This window comes from Melozone crissalis, unplaced genomic scaffold (assembly GCF_028551555.1).
Source record: "Melozone crissalis strain CALT ecotype California unplaced genomic scaffold, PUWL_Pcris_2 ptg000029l_1, whole genome shotgun sequence".
Taxonomy (NCBI): Eukaryota; Metazoa; Chordata; class Aves; order Passeriformes; family Passerellidae; genus Melozone; species Melozone crissalis.
Window position 1 is genome coordinate 18,579,069 of NW_026535807.1, and position 26,815 is coordinate 18,605,883.

At 42.2% G+C, this 26,815-nt stretch overlaps 1 protein-coding gene across 1 annotated transcript; it reads right to left on the reverse strand.

The window, feature by feature from the left end:
• Positions 1–315: 315 nt before the first annotated feature.
• On the reverse strand, positions 316–19,584 carry TAMM41 (TAM41 mitochondrial translocator assembly and maintenance homolog). The gene is made up of 8 exons (XM_054281315.1): positions 19,406–19,584; positions 18,428–18,607; positions 17,053–17,145; positions 14,770–14,920; positions 12,437–12,582; positions 10,000–10,165; positions 7,202–7,264; positions 316–685 (listed from the first exon to the last, which is right to left on the reverse strand). Exons 1-8 carry the CDS (start codon positions 19,541–19,543, stop codon positions 609–611), a joined length of 1,014 nt encoding a protein of 337 aa, XP_054137290.1. The 5' UTR covers positions 19,544–19,584; the 3' UTR covers positions 316–608.
• Between the last annotated feature and the right edge of the window lie 7,231 nt (positions 19,585–26,815).

Sequence of the window (26,815 nt, forward strand, 5' to 3'; positions counted from 1 at the left end):
GAGAGGAACACACAAATTTATTATTATTAAATATCCTTATTAATTAATATTATTAAATATCCTTATTAAAGGGATGTGACACCTGCCAAGCTGCTCTTTTCCCTCTCCCACACTGGGGCAGTTTTTGAGATTCAAGATGTCACAAGGAGCATCCTCAGAGGAATTCCAAGGGTGAAAATGTCAGAGGGCAGTTTCATATCTAGTGAAATCTCAATGGATTCTTCAGTTCTGGAAATCCCTGAAAGAATAAATTTGGGGTATTGATAATTTTGAGACTCTGAGGGTACTTTGGGAAGTAAAACTGTCACCATATAAAAAATGAGTCACTTTGGGTTTTAATCCATCTGTACAATCAATCTTTTTTACTCAGGATTCTTCAAAATCCACAGGAAAATTCACTTTAGTATTTACAGAGTGCAATTCCTTTGCCCTATTGCCAACAAACCTCCCATTAAAAAAGTTCCTATTTCATTAAGAAAATTGTGCATGTAAATCATCAGAACAGACTTTTTAAATACACTGGAATCTTCTCAAGTATGCAAAGTCACATCTGCAAAACATTTAGAGAAAAAGTACCATTTATTTACCCATACACAGTATGTACAGACTCAGGATGGCTTCTTTAACTCTCCCTTTGCCATCTTATATAATTTCTTCAAACTGTAGATCACAGATTTCTTTGCCCCTAAAAAAAGAAGAAAAAAAGAGGAAAAAATATCAACATTTAGCAGAAGGTGCTTAGTGCATCAAATGAAGGATTGAATGACAGCCTAATCCAGCAGGCAAACATGCAAATAACCTTCCTGTCACAGGCACAACACAGTAAATAATGCCACCAAAAATACTTTTAATGCTGTCAGAGCAGAGCAAATAGAGCAGAATTCTGGTAAATTCCATGCCATGGCATACAATAAAGGCAGACATCTCAATTTTCAGAGCAGCAGCAGTTCTTGCCTACAAGCATTTATGAGTTTTAGATATGATGGGACTGAGGATGAGTCCCACAAAATTTGTAAAATGTATCCTTGGAGTTAATTTCTGAAGTTTTAGCAGACATGAGCCTCCTCTTACAGACCTAGAGTAAAAACCCACAGCCTTTTGCTGGGTTTAGTCACAGAGTATTTATAAATTTTACAACAAATCACTGTTAGTCTTGGCATTTCAGGGGAGTTCTGAGATCCCAGCCAGTGCAGCTACTTGCTTTTCCTTTTTTGTTTAAAAAAAATCACCCCAAACCAAACAAATAAGCCCAAAACTACACAGAGTGATTGCTCAGATTACAGCACAGTCTAATCACACCCTCACAAATTCAGAACTCAAAAGGCAACTTTTTAGTGCTGCATAAAAAGCTCTAATTTTGACATGTGCACAGATTTAAGGTGCAGTAAATTATATTTACTACAATCTTTCCTATGTTTATTTAATTAAACACCTGACAAAACTGACTAAAAACACACAAGGAATTTAGCCAAAAGTCACACAACATCACAGCCCAGAACACAAGGAAAGATTTGCAACAAACAAGGAACCACAACCTAAGTTTAGCCACGTGCTGCACTGGATTTCTTTAATTTTTTGGGGGGGCATACTAATACCTGACTTGGAAAGACCTCAAGAAAAAGGAAAGTGAAAGAAAGAAATCAATTAAAAATATAATATTTCAAGTGATAGATGCATTCAAATTCAAGTTGCAAGAAGACAAATGAGTTGGCAGCAAGAAGGAAAGGTGCACACTCATTTCTGAAGGAATGTGGCACAGTAAGAAGCCCCTGATAACAAACAGACTGCAGAGAATCAGTTCTGCATTTCTCGTGCCTCCAACTGCAATTTAAATAAACTCAACTTCACCTTGGGTAGGAAAGCATCCATCCCAGTATTTTGAACTGACAAACCCATGTGTATCCCATGTGTAAGCTCCAACTTTTCCATATTTACCAGGTTTTTGCAAAAGCAAGCACACTAATGAAGTCATGACAGGCTTTTCTTTGCAGCATCTCAAATAACAAATAAATAACCATGTAAATCCTCAAGTGCCTGACAAATCTGCATGGAGATTGCACACAGAGCAGCAATTCCTGCAGCAGCACAAAGCCAGCCTGAGCTCTGGCACAGCACAATGAGAGAAGTTAGAATTGTGTAAGTGTGGCTCTGGAAATGGCCAAGCTGCAGGATGCAGCCACTCTGAGAGAGGAAATGCTGCTCTGCCACTGCAGTGAATTCCAGCTGCTTCGGGAAGTGCAGTGCAGCGTGTGGGAGATCCAGGATCCAGGCACTGCTGCAGGACTGCAGGGAATGGTGCAGGCACTGCAGGGACACTGCTGCTGTCAGCCTGTAGGGAGATTCCTGCTCTCAGCTGCAGGGAGATTCCTGCTCTCAGCTGCAGGGAATGGTGCAGGTACTGCAGGGACAGGGCTGCTCTGAGCTGCAGGGACATTGCTGCAGGACTGCAGGGACACTGCTGCTCTCAGCCTGCATGGAATGGTGCAGGCACTGCAGGGACAGTGCTGCTCTCAGCTGCAGGGAATGGTGCAGGCACTGCAGGGACACTGCTGCCCTCAGCTGCAGGGACACTGCTGCAGGACTGCAGGGAATGGTGCAGGGACACTGCTGCTCTCAGCCTGCAGGGAATGGTGCAGGTATTACAGCCTGCAGGCACACTGGAGATAGATTCCTGCTCTCAGCCTGCAGGGACACTGCTGCTCTCTGTAGAGGGATAGAACACAAGTAAATAAAGGTAGTGTAGAAAGTAATCTTACCCCCTAAAGACTTGCAGCTTAACTTTTAAGGATTAGGAGCAGGCCTGATGTTACCAGGCCACACCTATAGCCAATAAGAACAGTGTTATAACAGAGTGGATTGGTGACAGCTGGAGTCAGTTGGCTGCTGTGAGGATAAGGGAGAGTGTCAATGCCTGGAGGAGCTGCCTACAAGAAATGTCAAGGAGGTATGAAACTCTGGCAATATGGAACTCTTGCAGTATATATGACAACAGCTCTCAGCTGCAGGGACACTGCTGCTCTCAGCCTGCCCACCAGCACATCCCTCCCATCCCTCAGAGCTCCACCCAGGGCACAGAAGGAGCTGCTGGCCCCACTGCCCAGCACAGGTCTGTCCATCCAGCTCAGCCTCTCCCCAAAGCAGCCCTCAGGCTGATGAATCCCAGCTGCAGGAAAAGTTCATGGCTGTAATTACAGCTCTCTCTCAGAATCTGAAGCACTTGGACCACATGAAAATGTCTGTTACTTCAGCTCTGAAGCTGTGACTCGGTGGTTGCACCTCCCCTTTAGATTTTCCACTGGAGGACACAGAACAAAGCCCTGATGCACAGGGGACCGAGCCCACAGCGTTTGTGCAAACACAACCCGTGTCTGATTTCACTTAACCATCCACACTGAGTTTTCTGCAAGCCTGGGAGTCCCCAAAAGTGTCCTGCTAGGATTGCTATCGGGTTAAAGGGTAGATAGAAGTCCAATTGTGCCAGGAACCCTCGTCTTAAAAAAGGAACCCACTTGCCGCGGCAAAATGTCCAGATATGGACAACATTGGAACCAGACCAGTGAAGAGATTTTTGCTTTTATTTCCAGCACATCAGTCTCAAGAAATACAATGGAGACATGATGTTAACAGCTCACTGATCCACACAAAATGTCCCCCGAGGGTGGGGTGATACAGAAAGACATAAAATCATCTCAGTCTAGATTTCAGCCAATCATACACAGAAAAACACATATTGATAAGCATTCTATCCAATCTTATAAAACACACGTAATGGTAGCTAAAACAAAGACTGGTACATAAGAGACAAAGAACAGAGCTCTATTCATGCTAACCTTCTAAAGATATACATTAAATAACCTTGTTGCCATCCTAAAGCCAATTCTACAGAGGCCTGCTGTTATTTGTCATGTATGCTCTACTGCTTGGGAAGCTTTTCTGCTGTATCTGCAATGCTAACAGAACTTCAGTCTGAGGCCTACATACTTTTTTTAGCCATTTCCTAAAAAACCTCTAACTTTATGGATTCCAACAATTGCCTTTGGATGGATGTACTGCTAGACAAATATATAATTATTTGTTGGGGCAAATAATTCTATATTTGTAGTGTGGCACACACAGATACATGCATATTTACAGATATTTACACTGAAGCCAGCACATCTCTTCCTGCCTACAAGTCATGCCACAACACTTAAAGTGATGGAACACAGTGTGGCTTGATAATCCAGAAGGAAAGAAAAAGGAAAGATTTGGATTTTTTTTGCCTTTCACCCAAGATCTGGGAAGTTTTCTGGCTCTTATGACCTAAAAATTTCTGTTTGGGGAGAAAATTGTCACAGAAAATCTCTATAGGTCTTCTATGTGAGGATTCAAACTAGAATTCAAACTAGAGTTCCAAGTAGCTCTTGGAGGTGTCTGCATGGATCTCTCTTACAGGACACAAACATTCTGTGAAATCAAGACTTTAGCTGATAAAGAGAGCAGTTATCACAAAACCTGAATATTTGATATGTAAGCCTGCTCCTTAAAAACAAAAATCCTTGAAAACAAATGCTATTCAGAACATTTGTCCTAACTTAAAAATATCTTGAACAAATGAAACCTGCTCCTTTAAGAAAAAATCCTTGAATTCTTGAAAATAAATGCTATTCAGAACATTTGTGCTACCTTAAAAGTATCTTGGACAAATCAAACTGCTCCTTTAAAAATAAATCCTTGAATTCTTGAAAATAAATGCTATTCAGAACATTTGTGCTACCTTAAAAGTATCTTGGACAAATGAAACCTGCTCCTTTAAGAAAAAATCCTTGAATTCTTGAAAATAAATGCTATTCAGAACATTTGTGCTAACTTAAAAGTATCTTGGACAAATGCTTCAATTGATGATTTATGCTGTAAGGCTGTATTTATAGAAAAATTTTCAAAGCTTGCAACATTCCTTGAGTAAAATATAAAGAAGAAAGAAGCTAAAGAAGTAGCAACATTTTCAGAGGAGCTAAATATAAGAGTTGCAGAGAGAGTTCCCAAAGGCCAGGCAGGCTCTGGCTATGTGGGAAAACAAATCAAAGCCTGGTGCCATCTCTAATGGGAAACAGAGAGGCAACCTCAGCACAGCCTCAAAGAAACACACAGGCACATTCTCAAAAACTAAACAGGGCATTTAACAACAAACAAAAACACAGAGCTGGGGCTCCACTTGGAAACCACACTGGCAGAGAAAGATGAGAAAAGTTCTCTTAAATGGCTTGAAATTCCTTCTTGTGCTCCTTGCCAGTGATGTTCATACCCAGCATGGCATCTGAGCACAGCTATTGCTGGTTGACCTCTGAATTTAGAAATGCTGGACATTGCACTGCCCTGCTGTGGCCCTGAGCAGGCACCTCACCTTTGCTGGTGGTGTTAAGATAAAATAATCAGCTAAAGAAACCAGATTGTGTTCCCTAGAACACTTCAAAAAGAGTCGTGGCCAGCTAATGAAAACATTTTTTTGCAGCTTTACAAAGTACTTGTACAGTTCTTAGGAACAGCAATAAAAAGTCAAAGCTCAATGGAGCCACAGATTTCATCATTCTCTTTTATTTTAAGCTACTATTCTGACACAAGCACTGCAGAAGGTCAGAGCCTTATATTTTTCCTCAAGTCTTTACTAGAAAGTGTGAAAATAGGTCTTGGGGGACCAGAATATTAGACAAGATTTGGAAAAAGAATAAAGAAAGAAATGCAGCATCCTTAGGGACTGGATTTAAAGCTCCACATTTCCCTGTAAAACACATTCCTTGCCTGAGTCAAGCAAATATTTCCATGCAGGAGCCACATTCCTGATTTCTCTGTGTAAATTCTGTATCCTATGAACATGGAGAGCCCCAAGAGCTGCCCCAGTGAGGCATTTGAAATTAAGAAACCATGACTGGGAGAAAATCTTCATTAGGAGATACTGACAGATTTAATATAAACGCAGATTTAATGTAAACTCATAAGTGTTTGGAGATAAATATTTAAAAAAATTAAAATTGCAAAAGGTTTTTGCTAATTAACTCTAAAGCCATGGACACCACCCCTGCGCAATTCCAGGGCAGATCACACCAACATCACACCTCAAAAATACTGAGGTGACATCCTTGAGCAGTGAAATTTCACTCCTGAATTCTGTCACTGATGGTTTTCACCAGATTCTGGCAGACAAGCGTAAATACATAAAAAATAAAACCCCAAAAAACCCCCAAAACTAAATAATGGAAAAAGTAAGAAAAATCCACTCCCCCAAACCTCCTTGCCTTAATTGGGCTTGTGCTGGAGGAAAAGGCCCAAAATTGCTTTGCTCTACCTAAACCAAATCCCAAAAATATGTTTGCACCACTAAAACCACGAGGAGAAAATAGTTTTTACATAAAACTCTACACAACTGATTAGAAGGAAACACCACTTTGTTTGAAAGAGAAAAAAGCCACTACATACAAAGCAAAATCAGTTAAGGATTTTGGGAAATAGAGACATTTCCCAAAGAACTGATTTCAGGTGCATGAAGTAGAATGATAAAAAGTGATAATAAAATTACTATAAAAATGATAATAAAATGATGATAAAATGATAAAAAATGATGACAAAAATGCCAAGTGTTACTCAAAGACCCATGAGGACTCCCCAAAATGTCAGTGATTGAGTGCATCACACACAAGGGGAGCTGAAGAGCCTCAGAGGTGATTTATAACCCCACAGTTGAACCATTTCTGTTCTACTCCTGCACTTACCCAGCTCTGGGACACCTTGAATTCAAGGGAATAATTTGAATTCAACAGGAATAACACTGGTTATAACTTGAATATAAGAGGAACATAACTTGAACATAACAGGAATACCACTGGAATAACTTGAATTCAACAGGAATAACACTGGAGGGGTCTTATCCCTCTCTTCCAATTCTTTTGCTCCACAAAATCTCCTCTGCCCAGCTCCAGGACAGAGAAAATGAAAGTGATGTTGTTTGGTTTGTTGATTTAAGAGTCACACAGACTCCAGTCCCTCTCAGCATTTTATAATTTTGCAAGAAAGCCTCTGCTTTAAATGCTGCTTTTATTTTCTAGGGACTTTTAATGAAACACACAAAAATTTTATTATTTAAGCTCCTGTAAGAAGACTATTTTTTGTCATTTTTGCTGTGTGAAATCAGCAGGCCCACACTGACAGACACCCCACACATTCTTACCAGCTGTCAGGATGGTTTTAGCACTCTGCACTATACTGGAGGATCTCACAATTGCTGAAATGCCTGCAGAGGGAAAAGCACACAGATGTTACCCATCCAGCACTTGTGTGGGGATTCTTTGCCCCTCCACCATGCACAAGTTAAATATTGTTCCACTTATACAACCAAGCCAGCCTGAAAGTAAAACATACACTGAGAAAATTTGGGTTTGCTCTGCTTTTTCATACTAATTAAAAGTATTCCCTAAACTATTTTAATTTCTTTTATATGTAACATACAGATAAAATCCCAAATCAGTATTAAAACAGACAAGAAGCAGTAGGAATTGATCAAACCCATTTATTTAGTGTTCCCATTAGCTCTCTGCTAAGATGATTAACCACAAAGGATTCAGAGTTGTTTCATCTAAGTGCTGGTAAATTAACATTCTGGAGCAGAACAAATGATCCTCCCTGTTTACTTCAACATGAAATTGGGATTTGGCACTTCTCTGCTCAAGCAGAGACACCTCTATTGTGCAGCTCTTCCCTGGCTTTCCTAAATTACAGCTTTTGGAGATAAGGTTTGTTTACCACTCTGCACTGTGGCACATTCAGTTGTCACTGTCCAGGGGTTCTTAATAGAGCAGTTTAAAAAAATCTTAATTTTTTTTCAGAACTATGAAGTTGTATTTGTTCTAACACATATAAAAGCATATTGATAATGTACAAACTATTCACATCACTGAATAACTGAAACAAATGCAGAGCTGCAGCAGTCTCAGAGCTAATCTTCCAAATTGACACATTCTGCATTGACCCACAGAATATAATTTCAAATATTTTTAAATCTTGCTTCCATGTTGAAGAACAAAGCTTAACATAATCAATGTGTAAGTAAGGATACAATATTCCACTGTAAAATCATGTGAGGGGTAGTAACAGGGAAGGGAAAGGGATAAATTGTGTTGATGTAGCAGAGTATCTTGGGACAACACAATTCAACTTGAGTAATCAGCTCTGTCTTGTAGGATTCTCAAATGGCTTAGCCTGGCCTTTACCCAGATTGATAAATTAGGAAAATGCTTTGGTCACAAAAGTGAAAGAATATCTTGATGTGTCCTGCTAAGGGTTTAAAGTGCAGGGCTGAGAAGATGTGCCCAGTCTGCTACAGAAACACAAGCACAGCACCACCAGAGCTCTGTGTGCAGCTCCAACCTGCTCTGTGTGCAGCTCCAACCTGCTCTGTGTGCAGCCCCAACCCTGCTGTATGCAGCTCCAACCTGCTCTGTGTGCAGCTCCAACCTGCTCTGTGTGCAGCTCAAACCCTGCTCTGTGTGCAGCTCCAACCTGCTCTGTGTGCAGCTCCAACCTGCTCTGTGTGCAGCTCAAACCTGCTCTGTGTGCAGCTCAAACCTGCTCTGTGTGCAGCTCCAACCTGCTCTGTGTGCAGCTCCAACCCTGCTGTGTGCAGATCAAACCTGCTCTGTGTGCAGCTCCAACCCTGCTGTGTGTGCAGCTCCAACCCTGCTCTGGGTGCAGCTCCAACCTGCTCTGGGTGCAGCTCCAACCTGCTCTGTGTGCAGCTCCAACCTGCTCTGTGTGCAGCTCAAACTCTGCTCTGTGTGCAGCTCCAACCTGCTCTGTGTGCAGCTCAAACTCTGCTCTGTGTGCAGCTCAAACTCTGCTGTGTGTGCAGCTCAAACCTGCTCTGGGTGCAGCTCCAACCTGCTCTGTGTGCAGCTCCAACCTGCTCTGTGTGCAGCTCAAACCCTGCTGTGTGTGCAGCTCCAACCCTGCTCTGTGTGCAGCTCAAACCCTGCTGTGTGTGCAGCTCAAACCTGCTCTGTGTGCAGCTCCAACCCTGCTCTGTGTGCAGCTCAAACCCTGCTGTGTGCAGATCAAACCTGCTCTGGGTGCAGCTCAAACCTGCTCTGGGTGCAGCTCAAACCCTGCTCCTGCTCCCAGACCCAGCTTTTATCCCTTTGCTGCTCCAGCCCAGCCCAAGAGAAGCTGAAAGCTCCATGTCCAGGTGCAGCTCATTCCAGGCTGTCCATGCAGAATTGCAGCACCCAGGAGTTTTATTTCCCCCACAGAAATCAGGCTGAGAGCTCCCTCAGCTCCCTGCTTAGTGTCTGGTGTCTCCCATGAGCATCTTGTGCTCAAGGAGCTTGCAAAATTTCCTACCTGGAACATAAAATGTGCCAGGTTCTTCAAATGCACAAAGGACCCCAAGTACCAAACTTTTTCATTTTCCTGCAGTGTAGCAGAGCACTGGTGTGTGCAGCATCAGCTTGAACTTGCTCATATGACATAATGGTGCCTCAGAGCAGTTGTGCTGATGAGAAGCACCTCAGCCTTTCCCCTCCAGCTGGAGCTCCCTGCCAGGGCTCACATGTCTGGGCTAAGCACCATGACTGCCAAGGGAAATGTCAGCAAGGCAGAGAATTACCTCAGCCCTGCAATCTCTGACTGGGAGGATAGAAAGCTCAGTACTTTGATGAGGTTTTGCCTGAAAATGGAAGCACCAGAGTTGGGTGATCTAAGCAGGCCACACTATTATTCCTTAGGATCCAAACCAAAACACATCTTTCTGTATCACTAGGAATGCTATTGATAATATTTCAGATAACCTGTCTGCAACCAAATCCAAACTCAGGCTTTCAGGAATGTATCTTATTATTATTATGTCCAGGATTTTTTCACCCTTTTCTTTAACTCACCCTCCTCTTTAACCCACCTGAAACAGGAGAACACATACAATAGATTTGTGTATCTATCATGTTTTAAAGGAGATCACAGACACTGGGCCAGACCTACCTTGATGCACCAGATATCCACAGTCAGGGTCATGGGCAACTTGCAGTAAAATTTCTTCCACATCTCTGTTCTTTCCAGGAGGGTTTACCAGAGCAGTTATCTGTTGTTGCAGAGTCTTTGGCAAAGCCATGAGTTGTGTAAACTGACCTTCTGGACTTTTATCAATCTGAATGTTATAAAAGTAAGACATTAAAAACATTCAGTTCTCTTTTTTTTTTTTAAAGAAGTTAGAAAATTGACCTCTGATAAATCTCACAGAACCTGATCCATTTCACTAGAAAAGGTCCTTGACAATGGTAATAAAAACTTCCCAAGAACAGGGAAATGCAACATCTCAGTTTCCAACTTGAAGAATGAGTCACTGCAAGGGTTTTTATTCAAAGAAGACACACATGATCTTGCTGTGTCTGCAAGCAAATGTTCATTGAAATTGTATCATTTCTGTTGTATCCAATTTCCTCTGGAAACACAAGCTCAGGACAATAAAAAAAAGCTCCCCAAAGACCCCTCAGCTGAGTTTCTTCTGCCTGAATATAATCAAACTGCAGACACACACACTTCAAGTTTAGCTAGAAAACCATTTTCTCTGCTTTAAACTCCAGAGCACATCTGGTTTGTATAATCTGAAGCAAACATTCATCCCACATTTTGCAATCTCAATCAGAAATCCAAGGAGCCTTTTTTGAATACAATGATAGCACCGTGCAGGCCTGGACAGATTTCTCCAAACTGCAACGCACCGTGGGGCAGAGCTCTCCAAGAGAGGAGGAAAATCTGAAGAGCTCCATTCCTCCCACACAAGGTCTTAGCCACTTCATGGAGACATCAGACAGCAGCCTGATTGCCCTCTCCACTCCCTTTTGTCAGTGTGGAGAAAATGATCTCCAGATGAGTCAGCCACAACTGCAGAGGCAGCGAGAGGGAGCAGCTCTGAGCTATGTGTGGGAGGAAGCAGAGCCTGAACCGGGCTCTGCCTCCCCTGCTGCTGAGGGACCCCTGAACAAGGAATTCTCTCTGTAGCTCTGCATCTCCTGAAAAAGGGGGTTCCATCCTGTTCCTGCACCCCCAGCAGCACTCAGCCAGCCCTGAACAAGGAACTCTCTCTGCAGCTCTGCATCTCCTGAAAAAGGGGGTTCCATCCTGTTCCTGCACCCCCAGCAGCACTCAGGCACCCCAATAAGCACAGCAAGGTGTGAGCAATAAAGTGTTAAACACTTGCTTGATTAAATGCCGTCATTTTGCTGTCGATTTGAAGCAGTCTTGATGACTGTTATGGGATTGTGGAGAGATTTATTAGCCAGCAATAAATGTGCAGTATGCTACCAGGATTTGTTTAAAGGAAGCATTTGTAATTCTTTCCCAAATTCATTTAAATATTTCTTGCACCAAACTGTTCACAAGCAATAAGAAAACTTGGAGACAGCTGCAGGATAATACAGTTTTTGGCTGTATTTTACCCCAAAGCATTGCAGTGAAAGTGTTTACTGTACTCAAGCCTGCAGTTAAATGAATTTCTAACAAAGACACATCCTAAAAGGTGGCATTTGAGACAGAATTACCAAAGCTTGAGAATAAAGAGATGCCCACATCCATGAGACAAGTGGTGCTATTTGTGACTTCACCATGAAGTTCAGATCACACTTGAACATTACAAAAGGGAAAATTGCTACTGACTGTGGCATCTCTCCCCTAGCTGCAATGTTACACCAGAAAAATGGAATTCAAGGTATTGATCGCTTAGGATTTCTCAAAAAAGCTAAGGAAAAATCATTTTGTATGGGTATTAATGCCAGAATTTCACTTGGGTTTAGTCAGGTGATATTCATAGTTAGAACTTGAGGATTTTTGGATTTCTCAAAAAGCTGAGGAAAAATGGGTTTGTGTGGGTATTAATACCAGAATTTCACTTGGGTTTAGTCAGGTGATATTCATAGCTGGAACTGGAGGATTTTTAGATTTCCCAAAAAGCTAAGGAAAACTGGTTTTGTATGGGTATTAATGCCAGAATTTCACTTGGGTTTAGTCAGGTGACCTTCCTAGCTGGAACTTGAGGAGGTTTTTTGTGAGATGCAGTTTTTGATTGCAGAGCTGCACCTCTGAGTTACAGCCTAACCCCTCTAACACAAACCATCTGTTGATTCCTCACTTCCTAGCCTGTCATTTCCATGTGGAATCCATTAGAACACACGTTTTACTGCTCTGCTTCCCTTGCTGGGGTCTAGTCTGTGCTCATACTCACAGAAAATGAGCAGTAACTCCTCCATATAAAAACCTGGTATTTAAAGCAAGTCTGCTGGCTGCAGAATGAACCAAACAACAGAAACACAACAAACAGCAAGCACAGAGCCTACAGCTGCTCTCCTGGTGCGTGGCACAACCCCTGCCTTCTGCCAGTGCTGAAGCCTTGTTAGAAAGCTGTTGCAAGGAGAACACTTGCCTCAAGCCTTCCCTGCTGGTGCTTGTACACCACTTGAGGGCAGCCCTGCAGTATGGAACTGTACAGCTTCTGGAAATGGGCAATGTTGGGCTGCACTATGTTGTGCACTTTGAATCTGTCTTCTCCTATTATCATTCTGAAATCACCTAGGCAGGAAAAGAGAGAGTTAAGCCATTAGGAAAACCCCAAAAACATGAAGGAGAATATAACAGAAATCAACATAGTACAGAGCTGTCATTTAAATCTCTGCTCTCCAATATTAAGTATGCCAATATAAGAGTCAAATAAACTATTCAAACACCTTCAAGCACAGAAAAAACATCAAATATATATATATAATAATATGTTTGATATACATATTATATATATATATATATTATATTATTGATATTATATAAATAATAATAATATTGAAGGCACATATTTTTACATACATATATATATATATATAGCCTCTGATACAATGTCATCAGTCTACCTGTCCACATCTTCACTTGGAAACAAAATAATTCTAGCTGTCAAGTAACAGTTACAGTCTTTGCAAACATAACCTCAGTCTCAACAATTACTAAACAAATTGCCCAGTCCTCATACTTTGTGTCCATAAGAAAATGAGCTGAAATGTTCCAATGTGAGAGGTAATAATTTGCATTCTGCACTCCAGGGGCAGTACCTGGAGTTCAGCTAACAGCAGTCACTGTAAGATCACTGGATCACTTTTTCTCTTAGCTATGCATTGTGTCAGTAGTTCCAAAAAGCAATTCCTTTTAACAGCACTGTTACATTACTGGCCTTTACACTTTCTTTTCAGATACATGACTGTAAGTTTCAAAGAGAACAAATGAAAAGCCAGTCAGTCTGTATGAAAGCACTCCACTACCTCTGTGAGGTACCAGCCTGGCTGCTTGCAGGGTTTCCAGCCAGGAGCTGGATGCTCAGTGTAGCTTGTACCAACCAAAATTCTGAATCAATTTCTTTTCCCACTTCCCACATTCAGGAGAGAAATGTTGTTGAAAGGTGCCAACCTGCTAGCCTTCCTTAGTTTATTTCAGTTTATGCAGAGCCACAAAACAAACACTTCACATATAAATGCTACTGACTCAGTGCTCTCAAAAAATGCAGGAGAAAATAAAAGATAAACATTTTCCAAATTAAAGCATTAACAACTCTTCTCAGCAGTCTCCAAGGAGACTGATTAGAGTAACACATAAAATCAATTTTGTCTACTAGTACAGCCTCTGAAAAACTGAAGGAAATGGCAGCAAAATAAATATCCACCAGCAGCCTTTTCCTTGTGCATTCCCAGCTGGGAGCTGTGTGGCTGCAGCTTTGCTCACACAGCACAGCCAGTCTCAGCATTTCACTGATTTTTGTTTAATTGCACTGTTCCAAAGAGTAAATAAACATTTTGGTCAGTGGTGCCCAGCAAGAATCCAGTGCCAGTGCTGGGCAGGTTTCAGGTGGGCAGAGGAGCACTGAACATCCCTGGCTGGCAATCTCACTGTCAGCACCCTCCTCCTGGTGCTGTAAAACAGGCTAAAATTCAGGAGAGAGCTGCTCTGGAAGAGAAAGCTGCAATTTGAACTGCCCTGGGAAGTGTTACATAAAACAGTGACACTCCTGAGTACAGCCAGGCTGCAGCTTAGACCCCCCTGTGCTTCCTTCAAAAGCCAAAACTGCATTTCTGTATGAGCCAAGGGAGTGCTGTGTAAAGCACAACTCCAACTAAGCTCCTCCATGGTAATTCCAGTAAGGATGTCAACATTTATAAAGCACTGCTGAGTTAAATTGTAACAATTACATCTTATATTGAAAAACCATTTGCAGTAGTTTTTTCAATATTTTTACTTACCAATTTCCTAAAAAAAAAAAGAAACTCAACAAATACCAAGCAGGAGTGTTAAATGTAAATCAAAGAATCATAATCAGGATCTTTTAAGTTAACTAAGAGCCTTTAACACAGCACACTCAACAAGAGATGACAAGCTATGAGTCAGACTATCAGATGACTCAACATTGCACTGAGTGCAAAGAAACATTTTTTTTCCCAAGGTTTTGAAACATTCCACCAAAACACAATCCATGCAAACAGGAGAGAAGCCCCATTATTTCATCATATCCAATCACTCCCACTGAGCTGCTCACAAACCAAGCAGGTACAGGCAGCATTGCTGAGGCAGCTGCACCTATTTCCCGTGAATAAACCCAATTACTGGGGCTGTTACATAACCACAGTCAGGAGAATTCCTGGTGCAGGCAGCACTGCAGGCCCAAAGCAGGAAGGGAGATGATTGATCCAGCTCTCCTCAGGCACCTGAGAGCCCCAGACTCACCAGAGTAGGAGAGGCCAGCAATCTGCAGGAAAAGGTCCTCTTCAGAGAAACTCTCTGGCAGCATGAGGAAGGATGCCAGCACTGCACTCTTCAGGTTGCTGACAAGAGCAGCCTGCAGCCTGCTGTTCTCATTCTGGGCCAGGATTTTTACCTGGAAAAGCAGAGACATTAGGAAGCAAGACCACAGCAAAGTGCTACTGAAGCTGGAGCTAGAAATGTTATTAATTTTCATGCTGGATTGAGTTAGAAATTAATTTAAGAGTAGATCTTACTAGCATGGTACAACAAGCACTAGAGTATCCCCACCATGTGAGACAAAACAATGTGATTTTAAGAATTAACACTGCTAGAAAAAGCTGTTTTCACACACTGGTTTGGAAGTGCTGTATGCATCAGACATGAACTAATCTCTGAAGAACTGGTCACCTTTTTGTACTTGTGAATTTAAGCTTAATCAGAACAGGAAATATGAATGCATCAACAGATGTGTGATTGTGCAATAAGAAAAAAGACTATAATAAAGAGAACAGAACACCAGACATAAATAAGTTTTCCTATTCATCTTCATTCCTTTTTTTTTTTTTTTTAATAGAGAACTCCCCTATCAAATGCTTCAAGCAGTTTCTCAGCCAGGGGCTGTCCTAGAGGAAGTAGGGCTTTATTTTTGCATTTTGCTTGAGGGGATCTTCACTTACCCATGAGGAACAGATCACTTGAATGCCTCTACCTGCCACTAGAAGTGTTTATTTTTAGGAAACATTGAAACTGTTCAAGACCAAATAGAGAATCCAATCACCTAGGGTATGGAAATACATTGAAATAAAAAGCAGATCTTTGGGAAGAACTGAAGACACAAACACTGGCAGATGAAGGGAAGCTGGTTTGGGAGATGGATAACTGTGCAATTCCAGAAACAACTCCCCTAGGAATCCCTGCTTGCTGGGAGTTTGTCTTTTTCAAGGGTTCTGGTTAAGCAATCCTGTCTTGCTTATAAAAGGCAGCTTTTAATATTTGTCTACCCTAAAACACCTTTGTGAACAAAGGTATTCCTCTTGCTTTTTCTCAAATCTCATCAAACAATTCACTTAGATGTACATTCCTAGCTTGTTGCTACAGGGGAATCTAAGGGAAGCCAGAAGAGGAAAATCTGTGGTGGCACCCCAAGCAGTCACACAGGTGACTGCAGTACCTCAGGATTGCCATGGAAACATCAGCAAGTTATGGACACATTAAGGACACCACAGTCAGAGCCTTTAAAACACAAAACTCAGCAGAGATGCTGTTCCTCCTCATGGAAGACACCTTAAAGAAGCAAAAGGAATAACCTCTTCCTTTTCTAAACCACCCCCCCAACACAAAGCAGGATTTTTTTCAGAGTGCAATGGTTATCCCCCTGGTAAAACATGAATGTTGGTTCTTGGGGTAAATCTGACAGAGCACCACAGTGAAGGAAGGCTTTTTCACAGTACACAGAATTTATATTCACCGTGCCATGCCACAAATCCAAGCAGCAGCAAAGGCAGTTGCACTGAAAACAGCCATTCACCATTCACTGCTGAAGTGTCATCCAGAATTTTCCTTTCACTTATCTTTCTCAGTGGATTAAGTTTCATCCTTTACAGAGATAACAGCTGCTCTAACCTGGATCATGCTGTAATTCATCTCTGCAGATAAAGCCAGCAGTCTGAGACAATCCATTCAAACTTTCACTCCAAGTTTTTTAGCTAAAACATAATTAACTGCTCTTCCAAGACCTGAAGAGATTTCTCCTCCAACTCTCCCCCTCCACTCATAACAAATTTTCCCTTAGCACTGCTGCCACCTGCTGAAAGCACAACGAGGCAGGCACAAGGGGGAAAGCAAAGATTATTTTTTATGGCTCATTCAATTATGAACCAGACAGTAACTGCACAGCAAAGCTGCTTTCATCTTTAAAGATTTCCATTCCTTAGCTGTGTTAAATTTTGGCCACCTCTATAACCTGTTATAAAAGGCAAATAATATGTTTAACATTAAAGGGACTTGGCATTAATAGAGTTACTCAAGATTTACTAGAGGCAGAAAACTGTTATTAATAAACTCCCCTTTAGGGGTTCTTTTTCCACAGAACATCATTAGGAACTCCATTTCACCTCCTCTCTCAGAGATTATCCCTCTGGGGCTGCATCCCTAAATCTGGGCAGATTATTTGAGCACAGATCCCTACAGATAAAGCTCAAACCCCAAGAGATTCTTTCCCAGCCCTGTAAATTCCTGCATTTGCAGAGAGAGCAGAGCAGTTACCGGCTTCTGCAGGCGCCCAGCCACATAGAGAGTGTTCCAGTGAAACAGATCCTCAATCAGGGCATCAGTGCTAATCACTCCATACTTTATCATCTGCAAAAAACAAAGCACAATAAAGGCTTTGGAAAAAACTTATACCTGCACTGTTTTCCCTACATGGAACATAGTACTTGCTATAAATGTCCTTAATCCTAAGGCACACATACCTCCCACAAAAAACTTGAAAACATTTTTATCTTTTAATTAACACACAAGGTAAAAGAAAAAATCTCCCTCCTATTGACATTCCAACTTCTGCAGGGAGAAAATGGAATGCATGAAACTAAGATCCTTTCTAGAATCAAAGCTGCAATAAAGTCAACAGCCAAACATCACCATAGCTAGAATAATCCACATTAGCCTTTATATTAAAAAATATAGTAAAAAATTATATTTATTAAAATATTTTAAAATATTCAAGCAATAGTTTGTCAAAGACTTATATCCTGTTATTGGGAGGTGGGGTGTGTATCAAGGAGTTTTTTCTTTTGCTATTTGATGTTAAGAAAAAAAACCCTGTGATTTTGCAGCTTATTTTATGTAAGTGGACTTTCCACAGTTTGTTACCACTCTGCAGTAGCTGAATTTCCAAAGATTATCACCACAGCAAGGCAGGCAGCTCCAGAATTTCTGGATACCAAAGAAGCACAGGCTGTGATATGACTGAGTCATTAGAACATAAGAGCAGGGCATGAAGAGCCAAGAACACAATGTCATGGCAAACACCACTTCAAATGAAATCCCAAATCTCTTTTTACAACAAATTAAGGTTTAAACCTTAAAACCTCATAGAGGGACAAGAACAGCAAGACTGACAGTGTTTCCCTCACTCCTCCCTACCAGAGAGAGGTGCAGGAACAGAACTGCTGGGCAAGAACCACTCACCAGAATCATTGATTACACCCAAGCCTCACAGGTCAGGATATGAGGCACCAAACAACACAAATGGCAATTCCAGCTTGCTGTGGTAAATTGCATTTTATATCCAACAGCCCACTTTGCTGTGACTACATGGTCAACTGCTGACATGAAGCACCACCACCAAAACTAGCAGACAGAAAGCAATAAGGAACATAAATCCAGTTCCTGAAATGCTTTAGCTCGAAGTTCCAAACACTGCTCACACTCCCAAGGTGCAAGACAGGCTGCTCTGTTTCCTTTTCAATTAAAATGCTATTAGTGATGCAGTTTGAGACATAAATATTGAAGATACCACGAGTTAATCTACAATTACAATCTGCAATATTTACTTCCTGAAAAATGCTTTAAGCTAATCATTTTAATACTTCACAGACATAAATATTTGACTCCATTCACTCACACTACTCGTACTTACCCTGCCATTGCATGGCACTAAGGTGTTGTAGTAAATCCCTGCTCCATATCCCTGGATGGTACTTATCTTTTTGGGCCCAAAAAATTTAAGGAAGGAATAATGACTCCTGTTCTTTGACAAGTTTGTCATATGCCAGGTCACAACATCATCAACAGCAAACACAAAGTCCAGCATATTTGTCTGAGGAGAACAAGAATGGTGGGGTTTAAATGTCAAGAAGAACTAGTGTCATAATAATTTAAGATATACACAGTATCGAACTTCCAGCTAAATATTTTTCACGAGGAAAAAAATAAAAATAAAACCCAAACCACAAGTATTAATGTCAGATACAGTTGAAAGGTTCCAGTGAAGTTGTATGTTTATTGTCAAGTGTATCAGACAGTCCAAAATTTTCCTGTTCTGGTCAAGACCAAACTTCAACCCTGCAGAACAGGGGAGCAGGTGTGACATGTTCACACGCTAACCCACAGCTCAGTGGAACAGCTCACAGTGCCAATGAACAGAACTTTTTGGCCATCAGTGGGGGAATGTGGGCAGATAAAGGCACCACCCGAGAGCTGCCAGCAAGGAACCGCATTTCTAGGATATTCCTTTGTAGTGTATTCCTTTGCTTTTCTCAACAAAACCCCAAAAATAAAAATAAACATTATTTCCAAGCTGTGGCCCTCAGAAGATGAGGAAGCTCCCCAGACTGCCATTTCAGCGCGGCTATACATTCGAAATTCCCCTCATACGGTGCACAGCAGTTCACGACATGCAGTAGCTGTAAAAGCAGAGATAAACAACCTGACACACACCGGGCTGAGAGGGACCCCGAGCCCCCACAGTGCCAGCCCCACTGCCGGGACCGCCCCGGGCTCGGCCGGACACCCGCCCCCGCCATTCCCGGGGTTTGGGATCGCTGCCCCTCGCCGTTCACAGCCGCAGGGCCGCAGCGGCTCCGGCGCGCGGAACGCCGCGGGGCCCGAGCCTCACCTCGCCGTGCTCGGCCGAGGCCCCCGCCTGCCGGAACACCCCGGAGCCGTAGGCGAAGGCAAGGCTGAGCTCCTGCGGGAACTGCGCCAGCACCCGGCGGAACTTCACGGCCGAGCTGGACAGCACGGGCAACGCCATGGCCCCGGCCGCGGGCCCGCCCGGCCTGGCCCGGCCCGGCGCTCCCGCCCACCGGCGGCGGCAGGAGAGGCCGCGATGGGGAGCGAGAGCGCCGCGCTGCGCCCCCTGCGGCCCGGCCTGGGCATGGCGGGCTGGCTGCAACGCCGGGGCTGGGGGGCCGGGGGCGGCTGACAGGGACCCGCTCCGTGTCCCCTCGGTGCTCAGCGTCCCCTCAAGTGCTCCTCTCAGTGTCCCCTCGGTGTTTAGCATCCCCTCGGTGCTCAGCGTCTGTCCCCATGGTACCCTCAGTGCTCAGTGTCCCCTCAATGCTCAGTGTCCCCTCAGTGCTCCACTCATGGTACCCTCAGTGCTCCACTTAGGCTCCCCTCAGCGCTGGCCTCAGGGTCCACTCATGGTCCCCTCAGTGCTCCCCACAGTGTCCCCTCATTGTCCTCTCAGGGTCCCTTCAGGCTTCCCTGAGGGTCCTCCCAGTGCTCCTCACAGGGTACCCCCAGCATCCCCTCAGGGTCCCCTCACTATCCCTTCATGGTCCCTTCAGACTTCTCTGAAGGTCCCTTCATTGTCCCCTCACTGTCCCTTCAGGCTTCTCTGAAGGTCCTCTCACTGTCCCCTCACTGTCCCCTCATGGCTCCCTCAGTGCTCCCCACAGGGTACCCCCAGGGTCCCCTCACTGTCCCATCATGGTCCCTTCAGGTTTCTTTGAATGTCCCCTCAGGGTCCCCTCATGGTCCCTTCAGGCTTCCCTCATGGTCCCCTCAGTGATCCTCACAGGGTACCGCCAGCATCCCCTCAGGGTCCCCTCACTATCCCTTCATGGTTCCTTCAGGCTTCTCTGAATGTCCCCTCACTGTTCCTTCATGGTCCCTTCAGGCTTCTCTGAATGTCCCCTCACTGTCCCCTCAGGGTTCCCCTCAAGCTGTGCTGTCCCACCAAACCAAGCACAGTGAGGTGATGCTCACCATGTGGGCCTAACATTTAGTCTTCCCCCCCACCACTGCTTCATCTTAATTTATTTAGCTCATTACAATTCTGCACCCCTTCTTCGATTGTTTTTCCTCCTCTTTCTTTTTAATTTTTTTTTTTTATAAATTCATATTTAATTCTGTTCCGAGGCTTTCCTCAGGACTTGTTGCCGGCGTTCCAGTTCTTCACACATCCCCCAGGGAACACAAACACAAACCCACAGCGTTTAATCATCGTGGCTGTGCTCAGGGCTGTCTCACGCTCTCCTTGTGCTGAGCCTGCCTTGGTTTGAATGTTCAAGTCCTACACAATAAACCTGTCTGGGCTCTGTGTGAGTGCTAAATGTATAAATGGGCCTCATGAAATTGAAGCGTGTCTTGTTCCCTCATGATTTTACACTTGCCTGCATCTGGTACCCAAAAATCACATTTTATCTTCCTGTGGTTTATGGCTTTCAAAATTCCCTGCCTGAGGTCTGAGGGAAGGCTGGTAGTCAGAGATAAATTTATGCTCTCACTAAATTCCAAACACAGTAAGATTTTTAGACATCACTGGGCTCACAGTATCTGATGAAAACAAATATGAAATGTTCTGTAACTTTGTTACACCCAAGAAAGTTTGATATAGACAGCTAAGCCACCATCTATACAATTATTATTCTGAAGACAGATAAACATAGGACAAATGGTGCAGTGGGAATTTTGGGAGAGAGCACCTGAAGCAAGAGAACAATCCTTGTATTGGCAAACAACGTAAAACTTTAATGAGGTGAGGCAGGTTCCACCATAAAACTGCACCAGAGCTCTACTTTTCTGAGCTTTTCTACATCAAATGATGCAGCCAGAGAGACCCTTCTGAATATTGACTTTCAGAGGAGAAACCATAGCATGCTAGGAGGAATGTGTTTATATTAGAAATAATCACATTATAGCTAATGAATTTTTATTATTCTGAATAATAAGGTCCCAAAGGTGCAATTATGGCTGGGGTTTGGAGACTTTTGTTCTCCCCCAGGATTGTGATTCAGTGCCCAGTAATGTCTCTGAACTGATTTAACTGCTCATAAGTCAGATCATGGACCTTGTTCTTTCTTTAGTAAAAGTATTTTAGTTATTAATGGTATTAAAAGCACATTGATATTAAATGCTACATGAATATATTAAGTATACATATATTATGTATATTATATACATATATATATATATATATATATATATATACATACATACATGTATTAACTATAATTAATAATTATTATTTAAATACTTCCTGGCACACAATATAAAGAACAGCAGATTTTTTGAGCTTACATTTTAATTTTCTTCCTGTTTCTTAGGTTAGCCAAAGACTTTGCATTACTTTTTAAAAAATGATCTAACTCTACAGACCAATTTATGGAAGTACACACATAAACACTTTGGTGATATAAGAAACTGGTATTGCTTGGCTGGCTCTTTTTGGCTGGTTATTTAGAAAACTTCATGCAAAAACTTTCAAATAGCTATACTGACTTAATGGTCAAGTTTGTTTTCTAAATTCTATTCACCTTTGCTGCTATAAAGAAGTCTAATTTTATTAAATCAAAATAGAAGCTGAAGGCCTTTATATATATTGTTATGGATAGTATGGAACTAGGATACACTCATTCTAATAAATAATAAAAAAAGGGGGAAGATTCTTTGAAAATTAACAGGCAGGTAACCTTTCAGAAGGAAGTTATACTGCTAGCTGACATTAAAAATTAAGGTAACAAAGCAAACTTTTGAGAGGGTATGATACCTGGGGCATTTTTCCTTGGATATTTGTATTAGAGAAAATCTAATATAGATTTTCTGTCTATAAAGGGAAGAAGTTGCTCAAATATTGCAGAATAGTCCATCTCCACCTTTACCTTGATAGCTCAAGTTCTCTCATTGAGACTTTCAAGGTGGATTTTTTTCAGAAAACTTAAAGGCTTTGCTTTTCAACTTGCTCTTTGCTATTCTTCCTTACCTGACTTTTATGTATTTTAAGCTAAGTCTAAAGTTTGTTCCTTGCATCTACTGCAGACTTTTAAATTGATTTTGTTTCCAGCAGCACAGGCAGTGTGGAGATGAATTGTCATCTGGGATGAAGCTCAGAGCTCATCTGAAAGTTTATGTAAAGCTCTGTTACGTCTCATGCTGATTCTGAACTTGGCCTCTAATCTGTTTTTCAGTGGAAGTTTTGCTGTGCTAACTTTGGTAAGAAAGCCTACAAACACCAGAAGGTCTTCAGTCTGATTTTCACTCTCAGCCAGCACTGCTGATGAAGGGAGCAGTTTTCTCTCCCTGCTTCTATCAGTGTAGGTGTTTGCGTGGCTGCAGATCAGAACAGATTGGGGAATTGATGTGGGATCAAACCAACTGTTTGGGGTGCTTGGGGCTTGTTAAACCAGTCTGGTTTTAACCAGGTCACTGTCTGCTTCACCACACATGTTTGTGTTGGTATCAACAGGAGAGATGAGATCTCTTCTTCTGTTGACAGTGCTGGTTCAAAAGAGAAAAGTACTTGTTTGGGGTTTTTTTAACAGAATTTTCACACTTAAAATCTTGGCTGTGAGTGATCCATGCATTAAAGTTGTGTAAGAAAGGAAACAGCATTCTGCATATTGCACAGTCTTTTGCTTTTATTCACTCCCTTCCAGCCAAGCAAGTTCTAATACTTACTACAGAGAGCATGACAGGAGTGTGACCTTGAGCCTTTCTTTTATTTTTTGTTAATAAAATGCACACTTTGAATGGCCCCCACATCAATGCATGTTTAGGGTTTTTTTCTGCCTTGCTACCTCTGTGCTCTCCAGCTCCTTAGAGGGAAGGAGTCTCACAGAGGTTGACATTTGCAGCTCGCTGTATCTATTGCACTATAGAAAATTCAAGTTTGGGTCTGCACAGAGTTATCTTAATAACAGCATTTTCAATTAAAAGAATAGATTCACTAACTTAATATGGGAATGTGAGTACTCACAGTCTGTCAGTCCATGAGCTGGTGGCAGTCTGGAGCTGGGCACAGCTCTGCTGTGTGGCTCCCTGTGCAGCTGTAAGGTTTGGGATGTGCTGGGTACCTCACTGACGCTGGCTTTGCTGCCCCAAAATCTGCTCAATCCTCTGCTCTTCCTCTGTGGATCTTTCCCCAGCAAAACTGACAACTTTGTGCCCTTGGCTTTTGCAGCAGTGGGGAATCTGTCCTACTTTCCCACAGCATGTGTCTGTTTGGTGGAGGTGGCAGACTCCTGTGAGTGTGGAGTTGTTTTCTGCCTGTAACCATTAAAAAATTCATTTTCATAGAGTAGTGGCAGCATCTGGAATCAGCAACTTGTGTTGTTTGTTTGAAATTTCTGTGATTGCACTATTTGAAATTCTCCATCACTCCATCTTTTATTTATTTAAAGCATGGGTTCTGGTAATTGTCGCTGGTGCAGCTGCACACACATCTGACTTGGATTGCTGTTTTTATATGCTAACAACTAAACACCACCAGGTGTCCTCTGTTTCTCTACCAGATCTGAATTACCTCCTGGAGATCCTGCTCTGGATTCGAAAATATTCATTTTAAACAAACCCCAGGGGTGAGGGGTGGCACACAACCCTTTTCCTCAGCTTTGATGAGGTTGTGGTGTGCAGCCACTTGGGAGGGGATTTGCACTGTGTGTTACATTTTGGTAGCACAGCTTTCCCCTTCATACCCACAAGCTTTTTTCTGCCCCCATGGCTCATCAGTGTCCAAAGGATCATTTTCCAGCAAAGAGAGAGAAGTAGCTGGCTATTTCCAGGTATCTCTTCCAGATCTGTTGCTGAAAACAGCTCAGCCATCACCACAACAAGCTCATCCTGCTCCTATTTATTAGCAGGAGCAGTTAGTATCAATCTACACATGGATTCTTGCTAGAATAGCTGTCAAGATAATTGAAATAAAAATGAGCATAAAAGTTGGTAAATACTGAAATTTGTGTGTTTTTTCTTGCCTTGGTCTTGTCTTCTTGCTTGTTCTAGTCAGGAAGGGATTTCTGTGACAGACTGGCAATATGTGAGAGAACATATTTTTGCACAGCAACATATCCTTCTGTGGGATGTAGTGAAGCACTGGGAGATGAAAATCGTGCCGTGTCCTTGCAGGTGCTGCACTGCAGGCTGCTCCATCCTGGACCAGGGAGATTTATTTTGTCCCCAGCAACTCCTGAGCTCAGGAAAATGACCTCTCTCAATGGGAGCAGCTGAAATCCCCTGGGAGCTGGGAGCTCCTGTTTTGCTATTGAGCAAAGTGATCAATAGCACTCATTCTTCTTCCTGAAAGCCTTAAATCTGTATCCCACCTTCCAGCTTTTAGGGAAGTTAGACCTTATTTTGGATAAGAGATAAGAAAAAAAGCACATTTTATAGTTTTCGCTTCTCTGTGGAGACACCAACCAGCAGCAAATGAGGGTGTTCCCTTATCAGATGGAAAAAATAGAAGCTGTAGGTTATCCCCAGTTCAATACTTTCTATTTCAGCTCTGTACTCCTGAAGGAGTGGTGGCTCCTCAGTGGCTCTGCGAGACCAGTGATGGCAGCAGCAGGAGGTGACTCCAGAAAGAAATAATTTCAGTGATGGCATTGTATGGGAATAAATCACACAGCCTCCATTTCCTTCATGGTGGAAAAGTCCATTCTTTATTCACTTAACTCCTTTTTATGCAGTTTTACAGACCTTGTGTGGAACTGCAATTGGTCAGTAATTTTTTACCAATTACTGTATTGGTTATTAACAAATTGTTATTCTGTATTGGTCACTCAAACCCTTGGTGTGTATGCACAGGGACAGTTGTGTGTCAGAGACAGTTTTCATTTTTCTATCTGATGGTGTAAAACCAGTTTATACACTTGTAAGTTGCTTTTCACCCAGGAATATTGTTATGTTAAAAAGCTGCTCCCACCAGGATTGCTCTCACATTGCAAAATGCTGACTTTGACAAGGCCAGCCACTGATTCCAGGAGAGCAGCCTTGATTTTATGAAACCTTTCTTTATGATTTTTCTATCTTACTGCAACAGCAATGCTTTCAGGGGCACTGACTGTGATAGGATGCTCCCTTACTACCCTTTACTTTTAATTTCCATTTTGTGAATATTTCTAAAAGTAATTGGGTGATTTACCAGGATGTTTGTTTGTTCCTGTAATATGTAGATAGTGAGAAGTCATATCAAGGGTGTTAGACTGGGGGTGTGATGGTTTGAGTTGCTGAATGATCCCCATGGATTCTGCAGTGCTATTCCTGTGTATTTTAATTGATCAGCTGTTAATTACAGCCTAGCCACATTTGATTGCGTGCTAATTCATCAAAGTGAGATCTTGTAGTCAGCTTGTACAATTTGTATGTTGGAGGAACTTTATTGGACACCAGCTTGAATTCAAGTGTCTGAATTAAAGTGGATTTAACTGCCTATGTTATTATTAATATGCTAATATATTTAAATCCTAAGGAAGGCAGTAATAGAGCTTCAATACAGGACATTATTTATTAGCCTAATAATTTTAGCCACCAAACTGCATATTCTCACCACGATGAGTTACCCAAGCAGAATTGAAATTCTGCGCACACACGAGAAAGAATGAGAAGGATCATTAAGCAGAATAAACAGCAAGTGACGCTGAAAAATACATTACACTGATATTTTAAGCTAATGCTTGTGTGGGCTGTGCAAAAGCACAAAGAGTTTATCTCCTCCAATCATTTCTGCAGTTCTGCTACTAAACAAGGGGCTTGTTCTGCTGCTTCCCTTTACCTGCCAGGGCTGGGCAAGGCCCTCCAGGCAAGACAGGGAGGAGGAGAAGGTGACAGGGCTGCAAAATGAGATAAAGATGAGGGAAGGTGTAGAAAATGATCTAGAAAATGGCTGTTTCACATTTGGTAACCATTTCTTCCAAATGTCATTTAAAAAACTTTGCGTTTTCATAAAGAGGTTGGTCTTGATCAGCAGTAAGTTTTTGTCCTCCAAAATGTGGTAATTTATCTTCTTTATTCTTTCTAGGTTCTAGTCCAACTGGAGGCTCTGTGTTGGTATAAACACTCCATAGATTAAAGGAAAAATTGTCATTCTAGTTTCTCATTTATGAAAATATTCACTGGTATTATACTATCACTGCAATCCTAGCTGCTCTTTCACTTCTTAAGCTGATTTATTTGAAATTGTTACAGTGGGAGATGCCATCAATGGAATTTATATTCTGTGAAAACTGGAGCTTTTAACAGTGAATGCAGTTTATAATGGCACAGCAATAATGCATGATGATCAGGAAAAATAAGAATATGCATC